A 22343-nucleotide genomic window follows, 5' to 3' on the forward strand; every position below is an offset into this window, starting at 1 on the left:
TAGAGAATTTTCATGAGGTGAGAGTTTCCTGGTTAAACCTAGTCATCCAGGTACACCAAAATAGGTGATGAAAGCTGGTGCAAAATATTGTATGAATTTGATAGCCTTTAATGTGTGTATTGCTATGATGAAGATTGCATCACTGCTATTACTGAACTGTTTCTTGATCTCTTGATGTGTTGCCTGTGTGATTGGAGATTGTGGTGTTGTGGCACTGACTTATTTTGCTGTGGCTCTTCTAGTTTTAATGTGTGACAAGACATAAAGTATGTGGCATTTCCTATGGCAATGTTAGTGATGTAGGTAAGTGTCACCAAAAAACAGTGAGACAAAACTATTTAATGGAGCAAAGTTTATTTTTAAATAGCTGAAGTTTTTCTGTTTTTGTCCATACAGGAGAAAAGATCTTAACTTCTAGTCAATCACGCAGAACACTCTGAAAATCTGTTCAAATCTCACTCTTTCTTTGCTCTTTGAAAGGTTCACATGCAATGGGTGTGGAAACAGTCTTTGGCATCTGAGTTCCCACTGTTTTAAGAACTTAAGAATAACAGAAACGTTCATGTTTTGTCAAGTGTATGTAATACGCAAGTCTTGTTAGTCACTGAACTACCATTTTGATAGTGATTATTGATCAATATGAGTTACAGAAAATAGTAAATCAAGGAATAGCCATGAAGAAGTTCTGAAAACAAACAAGCTTCATTGATAACAAGACAGATAAATGGTAAGGACGGAAAATTAGTGTTATAAATCGCAAAAAAAAGAATAAGTTACCTTATAAACATACAGCAAATGTGAAATATTAGTAGATGAACCAGCCTACAATCAAGTCAGATCCAAGCAGAGTCAGTATTTTTATTGCTTCGGGTGACAGATCACTTGGCGATAGCCAAAACTTGGTGTGGTGCTGCAAGAGATAGTGCACCCTGGTTCCGGGTACACACCCTTTGGATGAGGAGCAGTCAGTTTTAGTTATGCTGTTATAGTGGCAGTGTGTATCGTATGCTACCCAATGTAGCTACATGAAACTGGTCATAGAATAAAATAAAAACCTTTAAAAAGCCACACTTGTTGTTTGAGGAATTTAGAATTCAGGCAGCAGTCACTGGAACATGGAATGCAGTGCTATGAGAATGTCAGGAATCATATACAGCACAAGTTAATAATCTCAGACAGAAATTACCCTATATAATCTCATGCTTAACCGACATGGTCAGTTTGCATTTGGTTATACTAGTACTGGTTTCTCATGTACAGTAGTATAAGAATGTAACAGGTCAGCATATCGTATACTCTCTAATATATTCTACACATCAGGGATTTCCTTTGACTTATTTAAATTATCCCCTCTTTTGCCTTTCTATAGTTCTGCAGTTGGTATTAAGTGTGCCATTTTTACCCAGGTGCCCCTGAATGGTTGAAGGCATTTTGTTCATTGTCCAGTCCTGTAGGCAGTGTGTAGTAAGTAGATACATTGTCGCAGAAGAGGCTGAGTAGCACAGTCACCGTGGTATAGTGGTTATGATACTAGACTGGTGCATGGAGGGTCATGAGTTCAAAACGCATCTGAACTGTAAAATTTTAATTTCTACATTTAGTTCGAGACATTCTAGAAGTATCCACAAATGTCAAGAATCATTGTACTGGAATGTTCCGTAACTGTATATATATACCATATGTGTTCTGGCCAGAGGCAGTTCGCTCCACACTCTTGTATGTGGAAGTGCTGAATAAACCTTCGTTTGTCATTCATCTAATTACACCTTCTTCTACGTGACATTATTCTGGTGGAGATGCTGGGTATTGGAACTTGTGATAGTGCACATTATTGACGACACAGTGGCTCCCATCAGGCCATGACAGAGCCACCGTTTACATGGTGAGAAACCCGAGTTCGAGCCATATTCAGCAAATTGCAGTCTATCAGAGACAGAAGAAGAAGAAGTGGATATTATGTTGACAGCAACTGTGTGCCACCACATGAGACATCCTTCTGGGTTCTCTGGTGACAATGGCCAAGATCCAAACAAGTTGCTGAAGGTATATGAGCGTGTAACCAAATTTAACAAATGGGATGACACTGTGTGTTTGGCTAACGTATTTTTCTACTTGAGGGCACTGCCAAGCAATGGTATGACAACAACCAGAAGAAGTTCACAAGCTGGGGAGTATTCCAGGTGGAACTGCGCTAGTATTTCGGTGACACACAGTGACAGAAGTGCAAGGCGAAGATAAATTAAAGTGCAGGTCACAGTGTCCAGGAGAAACTACAACATCCTACATTCATGACATCTTGGAGCTGTGTAAAATAGTGGATCCTAGAGTGAAGGGGGAAGGTAAGGTTGCACATCTCATAAAGGGTGTTGCTGAGGACATGTATCAAGCCCTACTCCTGAAGGAGGTTTCAACAGCAGACGACTTTGTAAAATGGTGCCACTATATCGAGACAATGCATCAAAAAAGAATTACACGCAAGAAGTTTTAACAACTTGTAACACCTCCGTTTCTTTATCCCGACCTGACCTGATCGAATAGCAGCCCAATAATTATTATTAATGTGACCGTGTACCTAATGGGACTGGCAATCGGAATTGACTGCTACGGAAGTTGTTACTTTCCAGTTCGTCCTTCTCAATACTGTAATAATGAAATGTCTGGTAACAAGAAAGACACCAACACAGTTTCACTAATTACGAACCTGTATTCGTCTCAAAAACACAAACAGGAGGAGACAGCCACTGCCTTCATCATACATATCTAATTACGGCTAATCTCAGCACAGGCTTCTTCATTTTCCATTATCATCACACGCTAATCCATCACTGCATCCAACACTGCAATCCAAGGCGATGCCGGCGCGGTAGACGCGAAAAAAAAATATCGGCACTAGAAATGTCACTGACCACTCCGTAATTATACTTCTTCACTTTCCCGGTATTATTTCTAGTACAAAGGGGTCTAACCACGGCGATGGCGACTCCCTTCTCCGTTAAAGCCGTGCATTACAACAACTGGCCTCCACACACCTCTACCCGCAACATGGCACTGGCTCAACTCCACACTCGCTCTCGCAACAGGACACAATTGATTGTTCGCCCTATCGACCTGTGCCGAGTGCAAATTTATAGTAAGGGCCTACAGACCCCTTACATCCCCGCCCTCGAAAACTTCTTTGGAGCCTCTGGCGTAAAAGAATCGGCAAGGAAATTAGATATTATTACATCTGAACAAAACACACAGTGTAAATAATTAATGAAATTACAATTCACCAAATAATCCCTCGACTCCGGTAGTGGGCTGCCTCCACAATAATATTCTACAAAAGGTTATTACATCTCACAAACATGGCATTGTCCAAATCAATTTTTTTATCAAGCAGCAATAATCCTCTATAGTCCATATTGAATGTAACACACAACATACAATCAAACATTATTACGTGAACACATGACATATGACTTATTATATTACAAATTAGTTGTTACAGGTTTTACACCCATTCTCAGGTAATCGTCAATATAAAATATGAAGTTCTAGTTATAATACATCAGAAAATACAATGCAAATAAACATTCCCCTTTTTCAAATGTCCGTGTAACAACTAAATGTTCTAAACATGTCTTAGTAGGTTTATTCTGGTCCTTGTCGCTCTCACTCCTGACCGGACCTCATCTGGAGTGTCATTCAGTTTTCTGGTCTCTCCGCCTCTTCTATATGCACTGTGTCATTCATTCGCCTATCCCTTCCTCTCTCATGATCTCTTGGTTCTTCACTCCTTCTCCAATCATTCCTCCATTGCCGTTCACCACCATGGTTCCTATACTTATGGCCACCACCTCTTCCTCTATAATCAGACGAATTATTAAAATGATTCCTTTGGTCACTACTTCCCTCTCAGTTTTGATCATTAGCTTGATTGTGTTCCTGTGATCGAACAGATTCCAACTGTTCCAGTATCTCCATCAAGGCCTCCCTATCTTTAATTAGGCTCCCGGATACAGTTTCTTGCATTCTCCGGCTCAATCTTCTTTTTATCGCTGATATCATTATGTCATCACTCAGGGGTTGTTCCAAGGTCTCCTTCAATTCCCACAAATGTTCGGTAAACTCTCTCAACGTTCCTCTCCATGTATTAAGTGACTTGCGGTGTAGTAGGTCCTCAAGTGCTGCACACTGATGACTTTTGGACCAGTATTTCTTCAAGAATTCCCCTTCAAACTAATCATAACTAGTAGTCCCTTCCTTCTTCCTGACACCCCAAGTGAAGACCTCACCTTCCATCCTATCTATTGCAAATTGATTCTTGTCTGTATCTTTGAAATGTGCTGGGAAAACTCCTTTTAACCATTTCATAAATATCATTGGGTGCAACCCTTCTTTCGGTTTAAACTTCTGCCCTGTATTATTTTGGATGTACCGATTATCACTGCTCATCAAGGTAACGACTCTACCTTCCCCAATGGTTAAAGTGGCATTGCTAATTCATTTATCAATTTCTTCTGTCTTGCTCTCCAATTGTTGCACTCCCTGTTGTAATTGCCTGACCTCCATTGCAACCCTCTTGTTATCCTCTTCTCGTTGCATGGCTATAGCATTTCTCAGATTGACAGCCAGTTGGTTTTGCCTATCTCCTATCCCCTTAACCGCATCATTGCATTGTTTCTGCATCTGCGTCACCTCGGTGATTCGATGATTGCAATTTGTTTCCACTTCGGTGATCCTTTCTCCCAATTCGGCTTTAGTCTCTTCAATATCGTCTTCTATCTTTTTTGTTAACTTTCCTTCCATCTTCTCCACGTCTCCCTGGACTTGGTCTATGCTCTTCTGTAGCTTACTCTCTCTCTCTCTCTCTCTCTCTCTCTCTCTCTCTCTCTCGTTGATTTCCATCTTCAGTCGTTCTTGTAACTCCTGCATTTCCTTCTTCAGATTATATTCTATCTTCATTTGCGATGTTTTGATCTCTTGTGCTAGAGTTTCCTTAAATGATTTTTCTAAGCCTTCTTTGGTTTCTTGTAAATCTTCCTTTAATGATTCTCTAGTTTCTTGTAAACCTTTCTCTATTGTTGCCTTGGTTTCCTTTAGCAAGTCTGCTAACATCGACCGTATATCCGCACCCTCTGAAACTGGCTTATCTCTCGTCGTTTGTCCCGGTGTCTCGGGGTAACTACTTGAATGTGCTAATGGGCTTTCTAATGACAATCCATAATCACTGATTCCTGAATCATCTCTGTCTTCCTGTCCTATCCCTTTCCTTTCAACTACTGCCGCACAAACCTGCTTATCTTCAGTAGACATGTTTGGTTTATTTTTAATGCACAGGCAAGTAATATAAAATAACCTCTAGTAACCCAAAACACTCCTAATTACCGCTAAACTAATCAGACAGTAACTGTAGTATTTTCAGTTAATCCCAAAATTGATACAATACGTATAAGTACTGAACACAACGACTCTCAAAACCTAATAATTTCAAATATCAATTTTCACATACACAGCTTATGTAAAATGTTTTAGATAAGACAAATCACACCATTCATTAAATCTATAAATGTAAAATCTCCAAAAAGAGTGAGCGTATCTGTATAATCACCATTTAGACAGCGCAGTATGCATAAATAAGTATGCTATATTCCAGAGTATGTTTCGCAAACTTTTCGGAAATTACTGTAATTGGGCACTTCTCCTAAGGTGAAACACAGTTTAAAACTGTTTATTTATCGTGAAGACAGTATACTGCAATTTAATGTTATGCTAACCAGTTGTCTTCACTCACCAACTGACGTTACCACGAGTCGCGATGTTTTGACGTTTGAAGTGGGCGTGGCGCTGTACTGCTGCCGGAGCCGCGTGAAGTCGCGCTGAAGATCTGTGTCGAGTCGTCGTATTTCTCAGTCGGCCGCTCCGTGGTGCTGCAGGCGGGCGTAGTTTGTAGTTCGGCCGCTAGATGCCAGGTTGGCGCTCGGTGTCTCGAAGTCGCGCTGATCGCTGTCAGTGTAGTGCGTCTGCGCCTGACCTACTCCTTGGACAGGTAGTTGGGATGACGTGTAAAATCACTTCGTGGATTGAAGCTCTTTGGCACCGCTGCTGCACGGGTCTGCGGGACGTCATTCAACAATTGCGTCGCCACATAAATTGTCGCCTGTATAACAGTTTATGGGTCCACATGAAGTTGCTCGATTTTCATTATTCAAAAAGTAATTTCGGTCATAATATTACTACTAAACACTTCTTTAAAAGCTTTCGTGAAGAATTCTTGGCGCGTTTTGTTGTTGTAATGTTCACACGTGTCTTTCTTTGGTGTTCACTTTTCACAGTTTTTGTGCGGATTTACGCGTTTGCACATTATAACACAGTTTATCGACACTACTACTCTCATCTAATACTGCGAAAAAACAGTTTATTCACAATCGTAAGATGCTATTACTTCGTATTGTTCAAAATGCACTGTTTCTTGTCGCGATTTTAAAGTTTATACTCTGTCTTCATCCGAAATGGAAAAATATTTTCTCGCGTTAAGCAAGATAAAATTACCTATTGTTCTTTCTATTCGTCCGAAGATTGCACTTGTTCTTTCACGGTAAGCCAAGGTGTAACACCTCCGTTTATTTATCTCGACCTGACCTGATCGAATAGCAGCCCAATAATTATTATTAATGTGACCGTGTACCTAATGGGGCTGGCAATCGGAATTGACTGCTACGGAAGTTGTTACTTTCCAGTTTGTCCTTCTCAATACTGTAATAATGAAATGTCTGGTAACAAGAAAGACACCAACACAGTTTCACTAATTACGAACCTGTATTCGTCTCAAAAACACAAACAGGAGGAGACAGCCACTGCCTTCATCATACATATCTAATTACGGCTAATCTCAGCATAGGCTTCTTCATTTTCCATTATCATCACACGCTAATCCAACACTGCAATCCAAGGTGATGCCGGCGCGGTAGACGCGAAACCAAAATATCGGCACTAGAAATGTCACTGACCACTTCCGTAATTATACTTCTTCACTTTCCCGGTATTATTTCTAGTAGAAAGGGGTCTAACCACGGCGATGGCGACTCCCTTCTCCGTTAAAGCCTTGCATTACAACAACTGTCCTCCACACACCTCTACCCGCAACATGGCACTGGCTCAACTCCACACTCGCTCTCGCAACACGACACAATCGTTTGTTCGCCCTATCGACCTGTGCCGAGTGCAAATTTATAGTAAGGGCCTACAGACCCCTTACAAACTTCCAAATGTCGTATCGATGTCTGTGATGGAGGAAGGAACTGATTTCACAACTGTTCTTCGTCAGGTAGTGAGAGAGCTCAGAAGGCACTTGGATTGCACGGCGAGCAAAAAATCAAGACAGACATTGAACCCAATCTTTCGTCCTTCATTTCCCTTTACACGGTGAAAAAGTCGAGACCCAGGCGAATTTATGTTCCTACAATGCCGGATGAGGAACGTGTTTGAGCGCCAAGGAAGACTGACATTTGGAGGACCCAGGATAACTAACCTGTATTTTACCACTGCAGACAACTGGGACATGTGGTGTGCTATTGTCAGTGCCCACACCATAAGACAGCAGACCTATCTTAGCCAATGCCAACTCCGGGACGACGAAGATGAACAACAAGATGTGGGTGCAGGACAACATAGGTCACCGTCACCACAAGCTAGCCGCTGGAGAGTCAAGGTCTCCATCACTGTTTAGAAGCTCCAACCGATCACCTAGCCGCTGCAACCTGGAAAACTAAAGGGTGCGACCTTCCTTGGAGGTGAGGCTGCCGAAGAGAAAAATCCTCTCCCATCGATCACTACAAAAATGATACGAAACTACGTCGATATCCTCGTGGATGGCCGACCAGCCCAAGGTCTTGTTGACTCTGGAGCATCATATTCAGTCATTCCTGAGAAATACCGTCGCCAGTTGCAGGAAACCGTATTTGTCGATAACAAGACATCTCTGCTGAAGGTGGCTAATGGGAAATATGTAAAACCTGCAGGAAGATGTGTCATTTGTGTGGGTGTAAGTGGCCATACACAGCCCTTAGAATTCGTCATCATACAAGAGTGTAGAGTGTAGTCATGATGTCATTCTCGGATGGGACTTTTATGAAGCTTCTCGGGCAATTATAGATTGTGGTCATGCGAAGATTATGCTAGACGCAATGAGATACTGTGGACAGGAAGATGCGCATCCGAGTGTGTGGAGACTGTGTGTACTGGATGAAGTGATCATTCCTGCAGTCAGTGCTAGAAAAGTAACTGTCATGTGTCATGCCATGCATCAACCCATGGATCTTGTAATGGAATGTAAGAGAAGCATACCACTGGAGAATAATTTGGTTATCCCAGCCTCTGCCATCTCATTTAAGAACGGATTCAGTGAATTGTGGATAGTTTACTGTTGCCGAGAACCGCAGAGTCTTCCAAGACGCATGTGCGTAGCAAATGCTGAGCCATTAATTGCCAAACAGCTGAGCATTGTAGAAACCTCCCATGCTGAGTCTGTGAGGGAAATTGGTGCTTTCACTACGAGACAAGATCTTCTAACTTGACTATCACCAGATCTCACTAAGGAACAACAGAAGAAGCTATTTGCCATTCTTCAAGAGTTCTCTGAATGCTTCAATCCACAGGTGAAGAGCAAATTAGACAAATCGATGGTTTAGCACTAGAGACAATCAACCAATAAGCCAGAGCATATTGTGTGTCAGCAACGGAACGTCGAATAATTCACTACGAGGTAGAGAAAATGATGAAAAATGACATCATTCAGCCTCTGCAGAGCCCATGGTCAGGAAGAAGGGTGGCAGTTGGCGCTTTTGTGTTGATTACAGGAAGTATGATGAGGTAACTAAAAAGGACTTTTACCCCCTTCCACAAATTGACGATACACTTGATTGTCTGAAGGGAGCTAAGTTTTTCTCAACCATGGACTTGTACTTTGGATACTGGCAAATCGAAGTAGATGAGGCTGATCGTGAGAAAACTGCATTCACTTCCCCTGAGGGCCTGTATGAGTTTAAGTTAATGTCGTTTGGTTTGTGTAATGCACCAGAAACTTTTGAACAGATGATCGATAATCTTCTAAGGCACTTGAAGTGGACAATGTGTCTTTGTTCTTTAGATGACATTGTAGAGTTCTTTGAGACATTTCATGAACACGTAAAAATACTGAGGGCCGTTCTTAAGTGTCTCCAACAAGGTGGACTGAAACTTAACCCAAGAAAGTGTCTGTTTGGAGCAAAAGAAATCAAAATACTTGACACCTCGTGTCAAATGAAGGTGTTTGGCCAGACCCAGAAAAGGTGAGATCTATAACGGAATATCCTATTCCTAAAAGTATTAGAGATGTGAGAAGCTTCCTTGGATTATGTTCTTATTACTGCCGTTTTATCAAAGACTTTTGTATCAAAGCCAGGCCACTCCAAGAATTGTTAAACGCTGATGCTAAATTTATCTGGGGTGGTGCTCAACAAGATTCTTTCGATGTGCTGCGAAAAGCTCTGACGACTGATCCTGTACTTGGTCTGTATGATGAGAGAACACCTACAGAGCTACACACAGATGCCAGTGGGTATTGGATCGGTGGTGTTCTGGTGCAAATTTCGGATGGAAAAGAGAAACTACTCAACTATAGAAAGAGAATGTCTTGCTATGATCTGGGCCATGTACTAATTTCGACAGTATATTAATGGAAGGCCATTCATAGTTGTTACAGTCCATCATTCACTTTATTGGTTGACAGGCCTTAAGGATCCAACAGGACGACTCGCCGGGTGGGCACTACGTCTTCAAAAGTATGACATTACCATAGTGTACAGAAGTAGAAGAAAAGGTTCTCTCTGCTGAGCAGAATGACGACATCACAAATTATGCTAGCCTTAAATTGGTCAGAGGATGTGAAAGGACAATTTAAGTTAGTTAATGGATTACTTTGCAAGAAAAACTTTGATCCATTTGGAAAGAGGTGGCTACAAGTGATTCCTAAACACATGCACTTACATGTTCTACCAAAATTCCACGAGATGCCTGAGGCCGGACATTTAGAATTTATTAAGATACAATAGGATCCGCAAGAGATTTTTCTGGCTATGTTTATTTAGGAGTGTCCGTCACTATGTGTCACACTGTCGAGAGTGCCAGTGGAGAAAGGCAGTTCCTCAGAAACCACCTAGCCGTCTCATACAAATTTCACCAGCCGAAACGCCTTTCCAGCATGTTGGGATTGACCTCCTTGTCCGATTTCCAAAATCTGCTAGTGGCAGTAGATGGATTATTGTTTGCACTGATTATCTGACATGCTCTGCCATTACAAAAGCCATGAAAACAGCGGAAGCATTCGAGGTAGCCAAATTCATCATGCAAGAAATTGTACTAAAACATGGTTTCCCAAAGATCGTTAATTATGGATCGAGGGAAAGTTTTTCAATCAAATCTTGTGACAGAGATAAACCGTCGGTGCAACATTACTCATCACATGATGACTGCCTACCATCTGCAAACTAACAGGCTTACTGAACGCCTTAATAAGACCGTGGCCAACATGCTATAAGTGTTCATCAATGTTGAGCAGAGCAACTGAGATGAGGTGCTACCTTTCGTGACGTTTGCCCACTACACCACCAAACAAGACACCACAGAATTTATGCCATTTTTCTTGGTGCAAGGGCGTGAGGCGACTACAACAATGGACACTGTGTTTCTGTTACATCCAGATGATGTGGACAATGACTACATTGGCGAGGTGTTAACCAGAGCTGAGGAATCCCAGCAGTTAGCTCAACTCAACATGCTGCAGGCTCAAGAAAACTATTGCCGAAGGTATGACGCAAGCCACCGCCCTGTTGTCTACCAGCCTGGTGACCTCGTCTGGATCCACTTCTGTTCAGAAGGATGGTCTCTCTGAGAAGCTCTTCAGGCAATACTTTGGACCTTATAAAGTTGTAAAACAGTTGTCTCATGTTACTAATGAAGTTGAAGATTTCGACCCCAACACAAGATGACGAAAGATCAGAGATACGGTCCACGTCCTTCAAATGAAGCCATATAAGGATCCTGCAACCCAGGGTAAATTCGAAGCTCCAGTGACAGGCAACAAGCGGAAAGGTGATGAAGAGTGTAGCGGCAAAGGAGGTTCTAAGAAGATCACTGCCAGGGCGATCATCAGTCATCGGGAGGTGGAGTATGCAGGATCGATGACTCGTTCCCAGACTTGGAGGACATAACGCCGAGACACTGTTCTCTTAAGGAGGGAAAAATGTCGCAGAAGAAGCTGAGTAGTACAGTCACCGTGGTGTAGTGGTTATGCTAATAGACTGTTGCATGGAGGTTCATGTGTTCAAAACTCACCTGAACTGTAAAATTTTAATTTCTGTATTCGGTTTGAGTACATTCTAGAAATATCCACAAATGTCGAGAATCATTGTACTGGAATGTTCTGTAACTGTTTATATACGGTATCTGTTCTGGCCAGAGGCAGTTCGGTCTGCACTCTTGTATGTGCAAGTGCTGAATAAACCTTCGTTAAGTGAAGTTAATGTTTGTCATTCATCTAATTGCACCTTCTTCTACGTGACAATATTGTAAAGAACTCATTTCCTTGTTTCTTGCCTGATGTTAACTTTTTTCTGTGCTTTCAATAATTTTATGACAGTATTCTAGGCCTTGCTAAGTTGAAGCCAATGTTCAGGTTGATAAGATTTTGTGCCAAACTGATCTCAGTTGCTTCTCTAATAGTATTATTTCTACAACACCATGCCTCTGTGGCACCACAGCCCACCTTCCCATAGTACAACAACCTCCTTCCCCAGCACAGTGCCCCCCCCCCTGCCGACGTGCCCCCCTCCCCCTAACACCACTGCCTCCACCGCTGGAGCCACACTGCCACCCACCCCCTTCTATCTCACCAGTGCTTCTCCCCCCCCCCCCACCACCACCATGTCTGTGCTGCACACACACCATGCTCCTTTCATCTGCTGGCACTCTGCCTTCTCCCACACCTCTCCGCCTTGCGGCACACTCAGCCTGGTGCTCTTGTTGCACTTGAGCCATCCCCCTGCTCGAAGCCACCTTCCCCTCTGCGGTAGAAGAATTGAGTAATGTCATGTACTTCATAGTCATCAATTTGATGTTAAGTTTGTAGTGAATCTCATTTAGTCTACTCCATATAACTTTCATCTTTCTTCATTTTACCCTCAATCCATATTCTGTACTCGTTAGACTATTGAGTCGAAGTCCTGTAATTATTGTTCAGGATAGCAATGACATCGATGAATCTACTCATCAGTATTCTTTCATCTGTAATTATAATCCCAATTATGAACCTTTGTTTTATTTCCGTCATTGCTTCTTCTGTGTGTAGATTGTGAACATTATGGTACTGTATCTGTGTCATACACATTTTTTTAATACTCCCTATTGACTCACACCCCGTGTGAGCCCTAAAGCTCTTACGACCCTCATACCCACCTATGGATCCAAGAACCCTCCACTGCACCATTCGATCTCAATGACCCATTACTCCTTGCAACAACCTAATACCCTCCTAACACCCTATACTCCCCTTCAGTGGCTCCGTACCTTTACTTAACCCACATTCCCCTCCAGTGACTTAAAATACCCACTGACCTCTTGCCCCCCCCCATACTGACCTCTTGCCCCCCCACCCTATACTGACCTCTTGCCCCCCACCCCCCTATACTGACCTCTTGCCCCCCACCCCTATACTGACCTCTTGCCCCCCACCCCTATACTGACCTCTTGCCCCCCCCCCCTATACTGACATCTTGCCCCCCCCCCCTATACTAACCTCTTGCCCCCCTATACTAACCTCATACCTCATACCAACACCATACCACCCTACAGATGTCATACCCTCTACCAACCCCATAAACTCGCCATGATTACAACCACTCTTCCTCACACAAGATTATGCCACCTGTAAGAGATCATGCCTTCTGAACACCATCATGTTTTCCAAACAACATCATGCCAACTGAACGACATTATGCCTACCACATGAGAACATCCATCCAACACGCTCACCTACTTGAAAAATATGCATCCCTTTATGCCCCTCAAATACATCCTCACTTATGCCTCCCCAGAACACACTGTGACCCCATGGGGCAACATTAGCATGTCACCTAAGCCCTCTCATGATTGCCTACCCCCTTCATAGTCACCTACCCTACTTCACAATTACCTATGTGCCTGCACGTGTCCAGTGCTTACACATGTCCAGGACCTCTGCCTTTGGCCTTATGCTCCTGGACGTGGCCCTATGCTCCCGCACATGGCCTCGCATCCCTGCATCTGGCCCCTCAAACACTCACATGACCCGATGCGCACTCGCGTGGCCCTGCTTTGCCCTTTTTGGCCACACATGGGCCTACAAAGCATAGCATGGCCCTATGCAGTGTTGCTTGGTCTTATGCAGCCATACGAGTCCCTATGGCCCTGCACTGGTCCCTTCGTGTACCGCTACACATCCCCATCCCCACACAAGTCAGTTCGTGAGCCTCTAGTGTCCATTCATTAACATTGATGCCACGACACAAGTCCCTTTGTGAGCCCCTTCCCTAGCTCCTACGCTCCTGCATGGGTCAAACTTGTATGTTCCTTCATGGGTCTCCTCACAAGGCTCATCACTCCTGTGTGGATTCCCTACATCCCTGCATTCAACCCCTTCACAAGGCCACCTTGCCCCTGCACGGGTCTTTCATGAGGCACTACACCCCCAGACAGAGCCCTTCACGGGGCCCTGCACCAGCATGTGGGTCCCGTCAATTCACCCCCACAGTATATTCCCTTCTGTTGGCTGCCTAGTGACTGTTCCTTGCCCTGTCTCCATTCTCCTCCTTTCTTCATTCCTATCGCTTTCTCCATCCCTCTCCCTCTTTCCATCCCTCTCCCTCTCTATCCCACCCTATCCATATCTCTGCACTTCCATTACTCCTGTCTCCATTTCTCCCTGTTCCCTGTGTCCATTTCCTTCCCATCTCATCATCTTTGTTCCCCCTTCTCTCATTACACTTTTTGATCCCCCACTCTCTTATTCTCTTTTCTTTTTCACTCTCTCTCATTCCCCCTACTTCTCATTTCCCCTCCTTAGTCCCCCCCCCCCTTGTTTTTCACTCCTCTTCCTTGTCCCCTCCTTTATCACACCCTTTCCTTGTTCCCCATTCTCACTCACCGTCCTTGTGTCCCCCTTTCTCATTGCTCTCCCTTGTTCCCCCTTTCTCACTCGCCTTCTTTGTCCCCCCCCCCCCACCTTTCACATTGCTCTTCTTTGTTCCCCCCTTTCTCACTTCCCTCCATTGTGCCCCCCTTTCTCACGTCTCTTCCTTGTTCCTCCTGTCTCACTACCCTTTTTAGTTTCTCCCTTCTTTGTTATCCTCTCTCATTCAGTCTTGTTTTCACCTTGTTTATATTCTTCTCTCCTGATGCTCCCTCCTCGTCTGTTCCCCTCTGTCTTCATCTCTTCACCTTTTGTCCATACCAATGCCGCCCCCCCCCCCCCCCCAACCCTGTGCCACTAATCCCTGACCCCCACACTGTTAGTCCCCCACCACTAATCCACCAGCTCCACCCCACTAATCCCCCAACCCCTGCCACACTAATCCCCCCCACACACTCTGCTAATCTCCTGTCTGTGTCCCATTAATCCTCTTTAATCCTCTAACCTCACTCCGCTAATCCCCCACCTCGATCCAACCCGCAAATCCCCCACTCCTACCACACTAAATGCCCACCCTGCCCCGCGAATCCCCGCCCTGCTAAATGCCCATCCTCACACAAGTAATCCCCATTCTCAGCTCCACCCACTGCTCCCACTGGTCTTCACCACTGCCGCCACTCTGGTCCCCTAACCCAGCCTCACTCATACCTGTATTTTCCAGCACCTAGCCTGTGTGCTGCTATCCTGCCCGTCCTGCTGGTCCATCCTTTCCCATTGTTCACTTTGTCCATTCCTCTCCTTTATCATTTACTGTCACTTGTAAAACTAACTCTCTTGTCATACTAAGGAGCGCTGTTTATTTGTTAATGTTCATTTAAATAGAGCTAACTCTTTAAATTACTATGCAGATTAATACCAAAACTAAAATAAGTTTTTTTCTTTGTGTTTAATTTCAGATGGTGATAGCAATAAAATGTATGATGTTGAAGACTTTGCACGTAAACTTGTGGATGCTGTGGAACACATACAGAAAGAGGCTGATGGTCCAGTATGCAGAGTGGAACACAAGTCTATCGTGCTCCAGAATTATGTTGGCCTGGGTTCTGTAATACACAACAAAAATTCTTTAGGATTCTTTAAAGTACGTGGAAAATTTAGTTTTTAATTGTTCCTGGACGAAACTTTGTTCGGGGCTGACAGGCAGGCTAATGCAACTGTCATCTACAGTAATTAATTTACAAAAATACGTTCCTATGTTCGAAATTCCTCAAAACAGACATGTAAGGTGTAAAGTTGTTTGTTTGTGTTACTAATCCTTGAGAAACTACCTGTATAATAGTATAATGGCAGAAGTACTACTATTTTAGGTTCCATTGCCTTCGAATTTTTCATGATTATGTTTTGACATCTGTGACTGTTGTTGTGGGTAAAAATTTGTATGTATTACAAGTTTTTGGAATTTTGAAATGTAGCTTGTGTTATTTAAATATACTTTGTATGGTGTTACACTGTATTATATACTAGCAGTAATCTGCTGTTTCTGTAAGTTGTAAAATTTGGTGGGGTTATTGCCATTCTTTTTTGCACAGATTTTGTTCATGTTTACCATTGATAGTTATTCATGCTGCACTGTAGAAATATTTTGTAAATCATAGTTTTATCAATCTTAAGATTAGTCAGTAGTCCTTGACATTACATTGATGTGAAAGCAAATTAACATGACAGGTAGTAAAGACTAATGTACTGAACAACCAGGAATGGTAGTGCACTTTTTCTTTAACCAAATTTTAAAATCTCACATAAAATTATAAAGTATCATATTTATTTCACATGCCACTGTTTGTATTTATTTGTTATTGTATTTGAAGATGTGAGTAGATACAGAGGTGTGATATTTATGTTGAAAATAAGTTAACACTTTACATTTCAGGCTTAATCTTTCAGCAGGCATATACAGAATCATTCAGTATATGATGTCTCAAAATATTATATTGGCCTTTATTATGAATTTAAACTTTGAATTTAACAAAAAATTTAAACATTGAATTTAACAAAAAATTTGCTTTAAACTTACTTTATACTATAAATGAAATTGAAATTGCCCAATTGTATTGGGTGTTTAAATGGACAGTAAAATTGAATATTTGCAGTTTATCAATGCATTCAAAAAGAACTGAAAAAGAAAATACTGGCTGATTGTTTTCAGCCAAAGCCATGAATTTTCATATTGAAGAAGCTAGTGTAACTGTTGAAACCCACCAGTTAGACACAGTTTGTGTTACTGTCATCTTGTTTATGGGATAAAAATTGTTGATTTCCAGACCCAATTAATGACTGTAACTGTGGAATAGGTCAGTGGCCTTGTTCATTATGGAGATCCACTGACTTGAATTTATGATACTGAATTTTCTGTACATCATGTGTATTAATACGCCTTGAAACCATTGGAAGACTATTGAAATAGGAAATAGTTTTTGGCGTGTCCCTAAACATAGTTTAATTTAATTAACATCATTAGTTCAGTAGTAATGCTCTGAATACTTATTTGTTTCTAATGCTTTTCACTTCTTGATGATGTTGATGAATATCAGATTTAGTTGGACTGAGCTGGTGTCCGAGATGTTGCCTTACCAAAATAACTAAACAATAACAGTAATTCATCTGCGTAACAGATTATGTCTCTGTTGTAATGCATCGAACAGTAGGTTTGAAGGTGTTATTCACAATATGAATTGCATGAAGAATTGCAGTTAAGCTTTGTCATGGAGTGTAGTTATTGATGGTTGATTTGTCCTCTACCTTTTGTGCTCTACAGCGTCCTCTTAAGTGATATCATTTACTGAGACATAACTAGTATAAGGACCTAATTTACAGACTGTTTAATTCTTTTAGTGTTCATAGTCCATGACATGTAACTCCTATGAATAACGGTTTTCTTTAAAAATGGAATAGAAATCAAAACGATGTTTTCACAAATAATTCTTTGTTAGCTAAACTGTACTTCTGTATGGCCCATGCTATTGTGAAACCATCATACATTTTGAAACTCATAAAGCTCCACTTTTAATTTACTTATGTGTTCTCGAGAGAGTGTGTTGTTTATTATTGTAAAATTCCATCTAGATTGTAAGAATGTTTACCCATTTTTAATTCCTGTTTTAGGAAGTTTAAGATATACACTATGAGCTTCAGTTGTATTTTTGAATAGATGTACATATATTATATTGTACAAACTTATAAAGCACGTTGTATGTTGAGGAGAGTGAAGAAAAGCTGACCATGTACCTAGTCATGTCCTAGTCAGTAAGAGAAATAAAATGGCAATATAGGTCATTCATTATTGTAACAGCTTAACCAAAAAGAATTATTATATCTACTATGTCTTCTGCAGTTCTGTCTCTTAAACAACTGTAATGCTGTAATTGTTGATTGAAATTTTACCTTCCCATTATGGATCTCAAAAAAATGATTTTTGCATGTAGGGGGTGCCATGGTTTATATGCATCATTTCATAATATGTGTAGAGAATGATGAAAGGCACAGATACTGACTTACAATGATCTCATTCTGGATATAAAATCCATAAACTAGTTTCAAACTGAATTAATTGTTTTTAGACACAAACGTGTCATTTTGGTACTGTCACATCCCAAGAGTGGTTATGTCTGACATTGTAGAAAACAGGTTCGTGTTGTGGGATTCAGCTGCTTTAACTAGATGGGAGAGAAACTTGACTTGTCGTGATGTTATTCTCTGAGGCACCTATCGGTGATTTAATGATGACTAGAATAAGTGATTCAGAAGATAGAGTTGACTAAAGTCTATTCTACAGTTTCAACTACAGTAAATTGCTGACCTTACCACAGTATCTTCCAAAGAGAGACCACAACCTTGTATGGTGGTGATGACTGCTTGTCATCATTCCATATGTTCACAGAAACTCCCACACAAGATGCAATACCCCAGGAAACCAACAGAGAACTATCTCCATATCAACATTTTATAGGGCACATCTTAATCTTTGCCTCAATGTCTGGTGAAGCAAACTAACCAACCACATCATCTCCACTGGAGATACTGTCGCTAAATTTTTGTGCTCTCTTCCCTTTAAAATCTTCTGCCCCGGTAGTGTTGTAAAATTGTGGGTGTCTCTCCTGATTAGTTCACAGTGAGTGTTGGCATACCAAAAAACTAAGGGAAAAGAAATGGTTGGGGGTGGGGAATAGATATGACCTTGATTTACAGCCAACTGATGAGTTCATACAAAAACTTGAGTGCCCATTGGCCACCAGTGACATGCTTGACTCCCCACCACGAGACCTCATTCTTTCTCTCACACATCTAATACTTTTGTCCTTTCAAGACTGGCATCTTTAGCATTTTTGCCTAATCCTGTTTTACTTGCTATGCATTGTCAGCTTCACATGTTGTCCTTCCTCTTTTGTTTGAGCCCTGTGTCTGTGTTATTTCCCCACAGGCTGGTGATGGCAGCCTTGAAGTCAGTTTGGTCTGACTACTTGCCACCTTGTGACTGCTCCTGTCAGACTCAAAATCTGTCTCTTCTTTATTTCGTTCTTTATTATTTATAAGACTTGACTTTCCTGTTGTGAACACAGCATTGCCTTACTCAAATGGAAAATGAGTCTCATGATATAGACTTTTACAATATTCAAAATTAATAAATTACGTACATGAAGGCTATCTGGTACACCAATCAAGATTTGAAGCTAATACTGCATCAGATGATTGAGATTTTAGTAACACTTCTATTTATAAAATTTAAAATGTCATAGGAAATTACTTAATAAAGAAATACACACTGTATTCTGCTGAATGAAGACTGAGACCTACTCAGTTAGGTGAAAGGCACATACTAAGCTCTATCTGGTCTTTGAGTAATTTCATTGAGAAACACGACATTATCAATTGTTTGAAGTATTTGATGCTGAACTACTAAAATAAGACATTTTTTCTTCATAAAATAAAGAAAATTTTATCTTATCTTTGTCTTTTGTTTTTGAAACTATTTATACTCATTCGGTATTGGTAGTTAATAATAATGCTCGTGTGCAAATATATCAAATAAAATGGGAATGGCACTTGAGAGAAATACTTATTGAACTTAGAAGAAAGATTATTATGTTAAAGGTATAAGCTGGTTGATTCACACTTCAACCCTGAATAAACCGAGTGCTTTTTAGAGAAATATGAATGAAATAAACATAAAGCGCAATATGCATTGTGGACAGTGCTTCACTGTCCTCTATTTATTACGCTTTTGCAAAAGGAAGTGTTTGGAGTGAAAAATATTACGACAACATAATTCTGATGTTTTTCATATGTCTCCCATATAATTACAAACTTCCAAATGTTATTACCCAGTTCACTGCAAGTTGAATGTTTGCGAAGTTTCTTCGCAAAATGTACATCAGCATGTTTGTAAATTGCTTCTGTAGCCTTTGATTTGTAATATGACAATCTCTTTTGAGAAAAAAAAAGAAAATAAATAATTTTGGTGTTGCCATACTTAAGTTTAAACACATTTCATAAGACATGAGTTCTTATTAAAGCTGAAAAATGAATTAAAATTTTTCACCATTTTTAATAAACAGTTTAACTGGAAATTAATAGTAATCCTTTTAGTGGTTTATCTTAAAGTGTGAAACTATACCTTTTTAGAATGTCATCAGTCATCAGTCACCTGCATCAAATACACAAATGCATTGCAAATTCTCTGTTACTTTTCTAGGGGAAGCTAGATCTCAATTGATGCACACATCAGAGAAGCCATTGCTTTAACCCTAAATTATGTCAGTTCGTAATGGAACAACTGAAACAAAAGTTGTTGTTGTTGTTGTTGTTGTTGTTTTGTGTGTGTGTGTGTGTGTGTGTGTGTGTGTGTGTGTGTGTGTGTCTTCGCATGAAATAATACTTCTGTATTACGTCCATATGAGAAAAGCTGGTAGTGTTTGGTGCATAGAGTAGAACTTTCATGTGTAAAAGGATAGCACCAAACACTAGCTGCTTTTCTCAGTTGGTAGTATTCTTTCACGTGAAATATTATGTACACACACTTCACATGATAAGTATGTTTATCTAATTGTAATATGGGTTGATAGTAATAGTGAGAGCTGATAGTAAAACTGGCAGAAATACGAGCTCACACCTTAAAATAGTGAAACATAACTGGCAACAAGGATAATGAAAGTGTGTGGACTGACTATGATGTGATTGAGGGTTCTGAATTGAATACTTGCAGTCACAGATGAGGAAACTGAGCCTTTAACGTGATTTCTTTCATTCTGAGCTTTCTCCAATATCATTATTTTTGTGCTATAGTTGGAATTCTGCTTCTTATAACTCTGGTGAGTGACGTGAATTGAAGTGGTAAATAATAATGAAACTGAGAAGTGCAATAAAAGTTTTGACACCAATTATAATTATTTATATGATACACAATAGATGTCAGATAGATGTATTTATGTTCAATTTAAGAATGCTCATAAGTGTACCTTTTCAATATTTTGTATGAATATTTTGGTCATAGTCACATTAATCATCAGGAATAGTGTCTAGATTTGGTAGATTAAATGATACGTCCATGTACTTGGAATTATTTGAGTCATTAGAGAGGATGATGTAGCTGATTTTATAAGGATTTATTTAAGTGCAATAGTGTGAGGCAAGCAATTATTAGGTTAACAATTACTTTTGCTACTACTGATTGTCACTGCTTTGTCAGATGGACAAAGCTGATGTACACTGTTACCTTTCATTGTGGATATCCTTTTTGAAGGCTAAATTGAAGCAATAACCAAAGTTGTGGACACGCAACTGTGCAGAAGAAACATTACGTGAAAGAAAGAAACAAGGTGTTTGTGAATTTATATGACTATTCCAAATGCTGCCTGAACTTTCTCTTTGCAAATTTTGAATGTCCATATACTATAACCATGCTATGATAGAAGCAATATATTATTCTTTTTAACGTACTATGATCTCATATGTTAGGTCACTGAAGTAGCTTACATGCCTAAACAATTTGTTACTGCATGGCCTAATCAGTAAATAAGTGTTTCATTGAAACTTTTTAACAAGTAACCCATGAGAAACATATCATTCAAAGTTGTTTGCTGTTAAAGAGTGTGATATTGTAAAATATATTTGGCATTGTGATAATATATAATTAAAGACTTATTATCATCGTCGTCATCTGCTAAACTCTATATTGTTCAAGTAAATTAATTCAGAAATACTAATACAAATAGAATGTAATTTGGTACACCATTTATGACATTTCTGAACATATTTAATAGGTGTGTTTGTCTCTGAATTTGTTAAATTCTAGAATTTTTGATATGCCTGAGACTGAGCACCAAATCTCTAGATTGGTGTCCAACAGCATTGACTTGAGGTTATATACATTTTGAAAATATGAAAGCAATTACCTGGCTTGAATTTTTGAGGTACATTGTACAGTATTGATGGTGCAATATAATGTTGAAATTGGAATAATAATTTTAATACTGTTGCATCAAATTTGAATTTTTAATAAAATAAATTGTTAACAAAGTAGTATTGCTTTCCTTGACTTCTTAGTATCCCAAAACCTTTTGTATAACATGCAATTCAAAAAGTTGTTATTCACAAACAAAAATTTAATGTTTCATTAATTCAGAACCTATGGTATGAAGTAACTGGATTTTCAGGTGCTATGAAGAAAGTTGAATGTGAAGGAATTAATACACATAATAAATTGCTGCAATATTGTACAGAAATGAACGGTGAGATAAAAAGTATACAGTAATTTAGAAAATAGATTAAACTTTCAAATAAAGTTTATACAGTATACACAGTTTATTATTATTATTATTATTATTATTATTATTATTGAGAAATGTACACTCATATGGAGCATTAATATACAAACTTATTTAAGTTTTTACCACTCCCCCCCACCCCTCTCCCCAAGGCATTTCAGCCCTTGAAGGCAGGTCGATAGACACACAAACAAACACAAATATACACACAAAATTCAAGCTTTCGCAACAAACTGTTGCCTCATCAGGAAAGAGGGAAGGAGAGGGAAAGACGAAAGGATGTGGGTTTTAAGGGAGAGGGTAAGGAGTCATTCCAATCCCAGGAGCGGAAAGACTTA

The 22343-nt window shown here is 40.3% G+C and overlaps 1 protein-coding gene across 2 annotated transcripts in view; it reads left to right on the forward strand.

Moving 5' to 3' along the window:
• LOC126251464 (tumor protein p63-regulated gene 1-like protein) overlaps positions 1-21757 on the forward strand; it is a 132890-nt gene extending 111133 nt beyond the window's left edge. For both annotated transcript variants that reach the window (XM_049951898.1, XM_049951899.1), the window contains one exon: positions 15142-21757. In XM_049951898.1, coding sequence (XP_049807855.1) covers positions 15142-15350 — 209 coding nt within the window. In that variant the 3' untranslated portion in view covers positions 15351-21757. The remainder of the gene's footprint in view (positions 1-15141) is intronic.
• Positions 21758-22343: the final 586 nt, after the last annotated feature.

The sequence above is a fragment of the Schistocerca nitens genome, chromosome 4, assembly GCF_023898315.1.
Source record: "Schistocerca nitens isolate TAMUIC-IGC-003100 chromosome 4, iqSchNite1.1, whole genome shotgun sequence".
NCBI lineage: Eukaryota > Metazoa > Arthropoda > Insecta > Orthoptera > Acrididae > Schistocerca > Schistocerca nitens.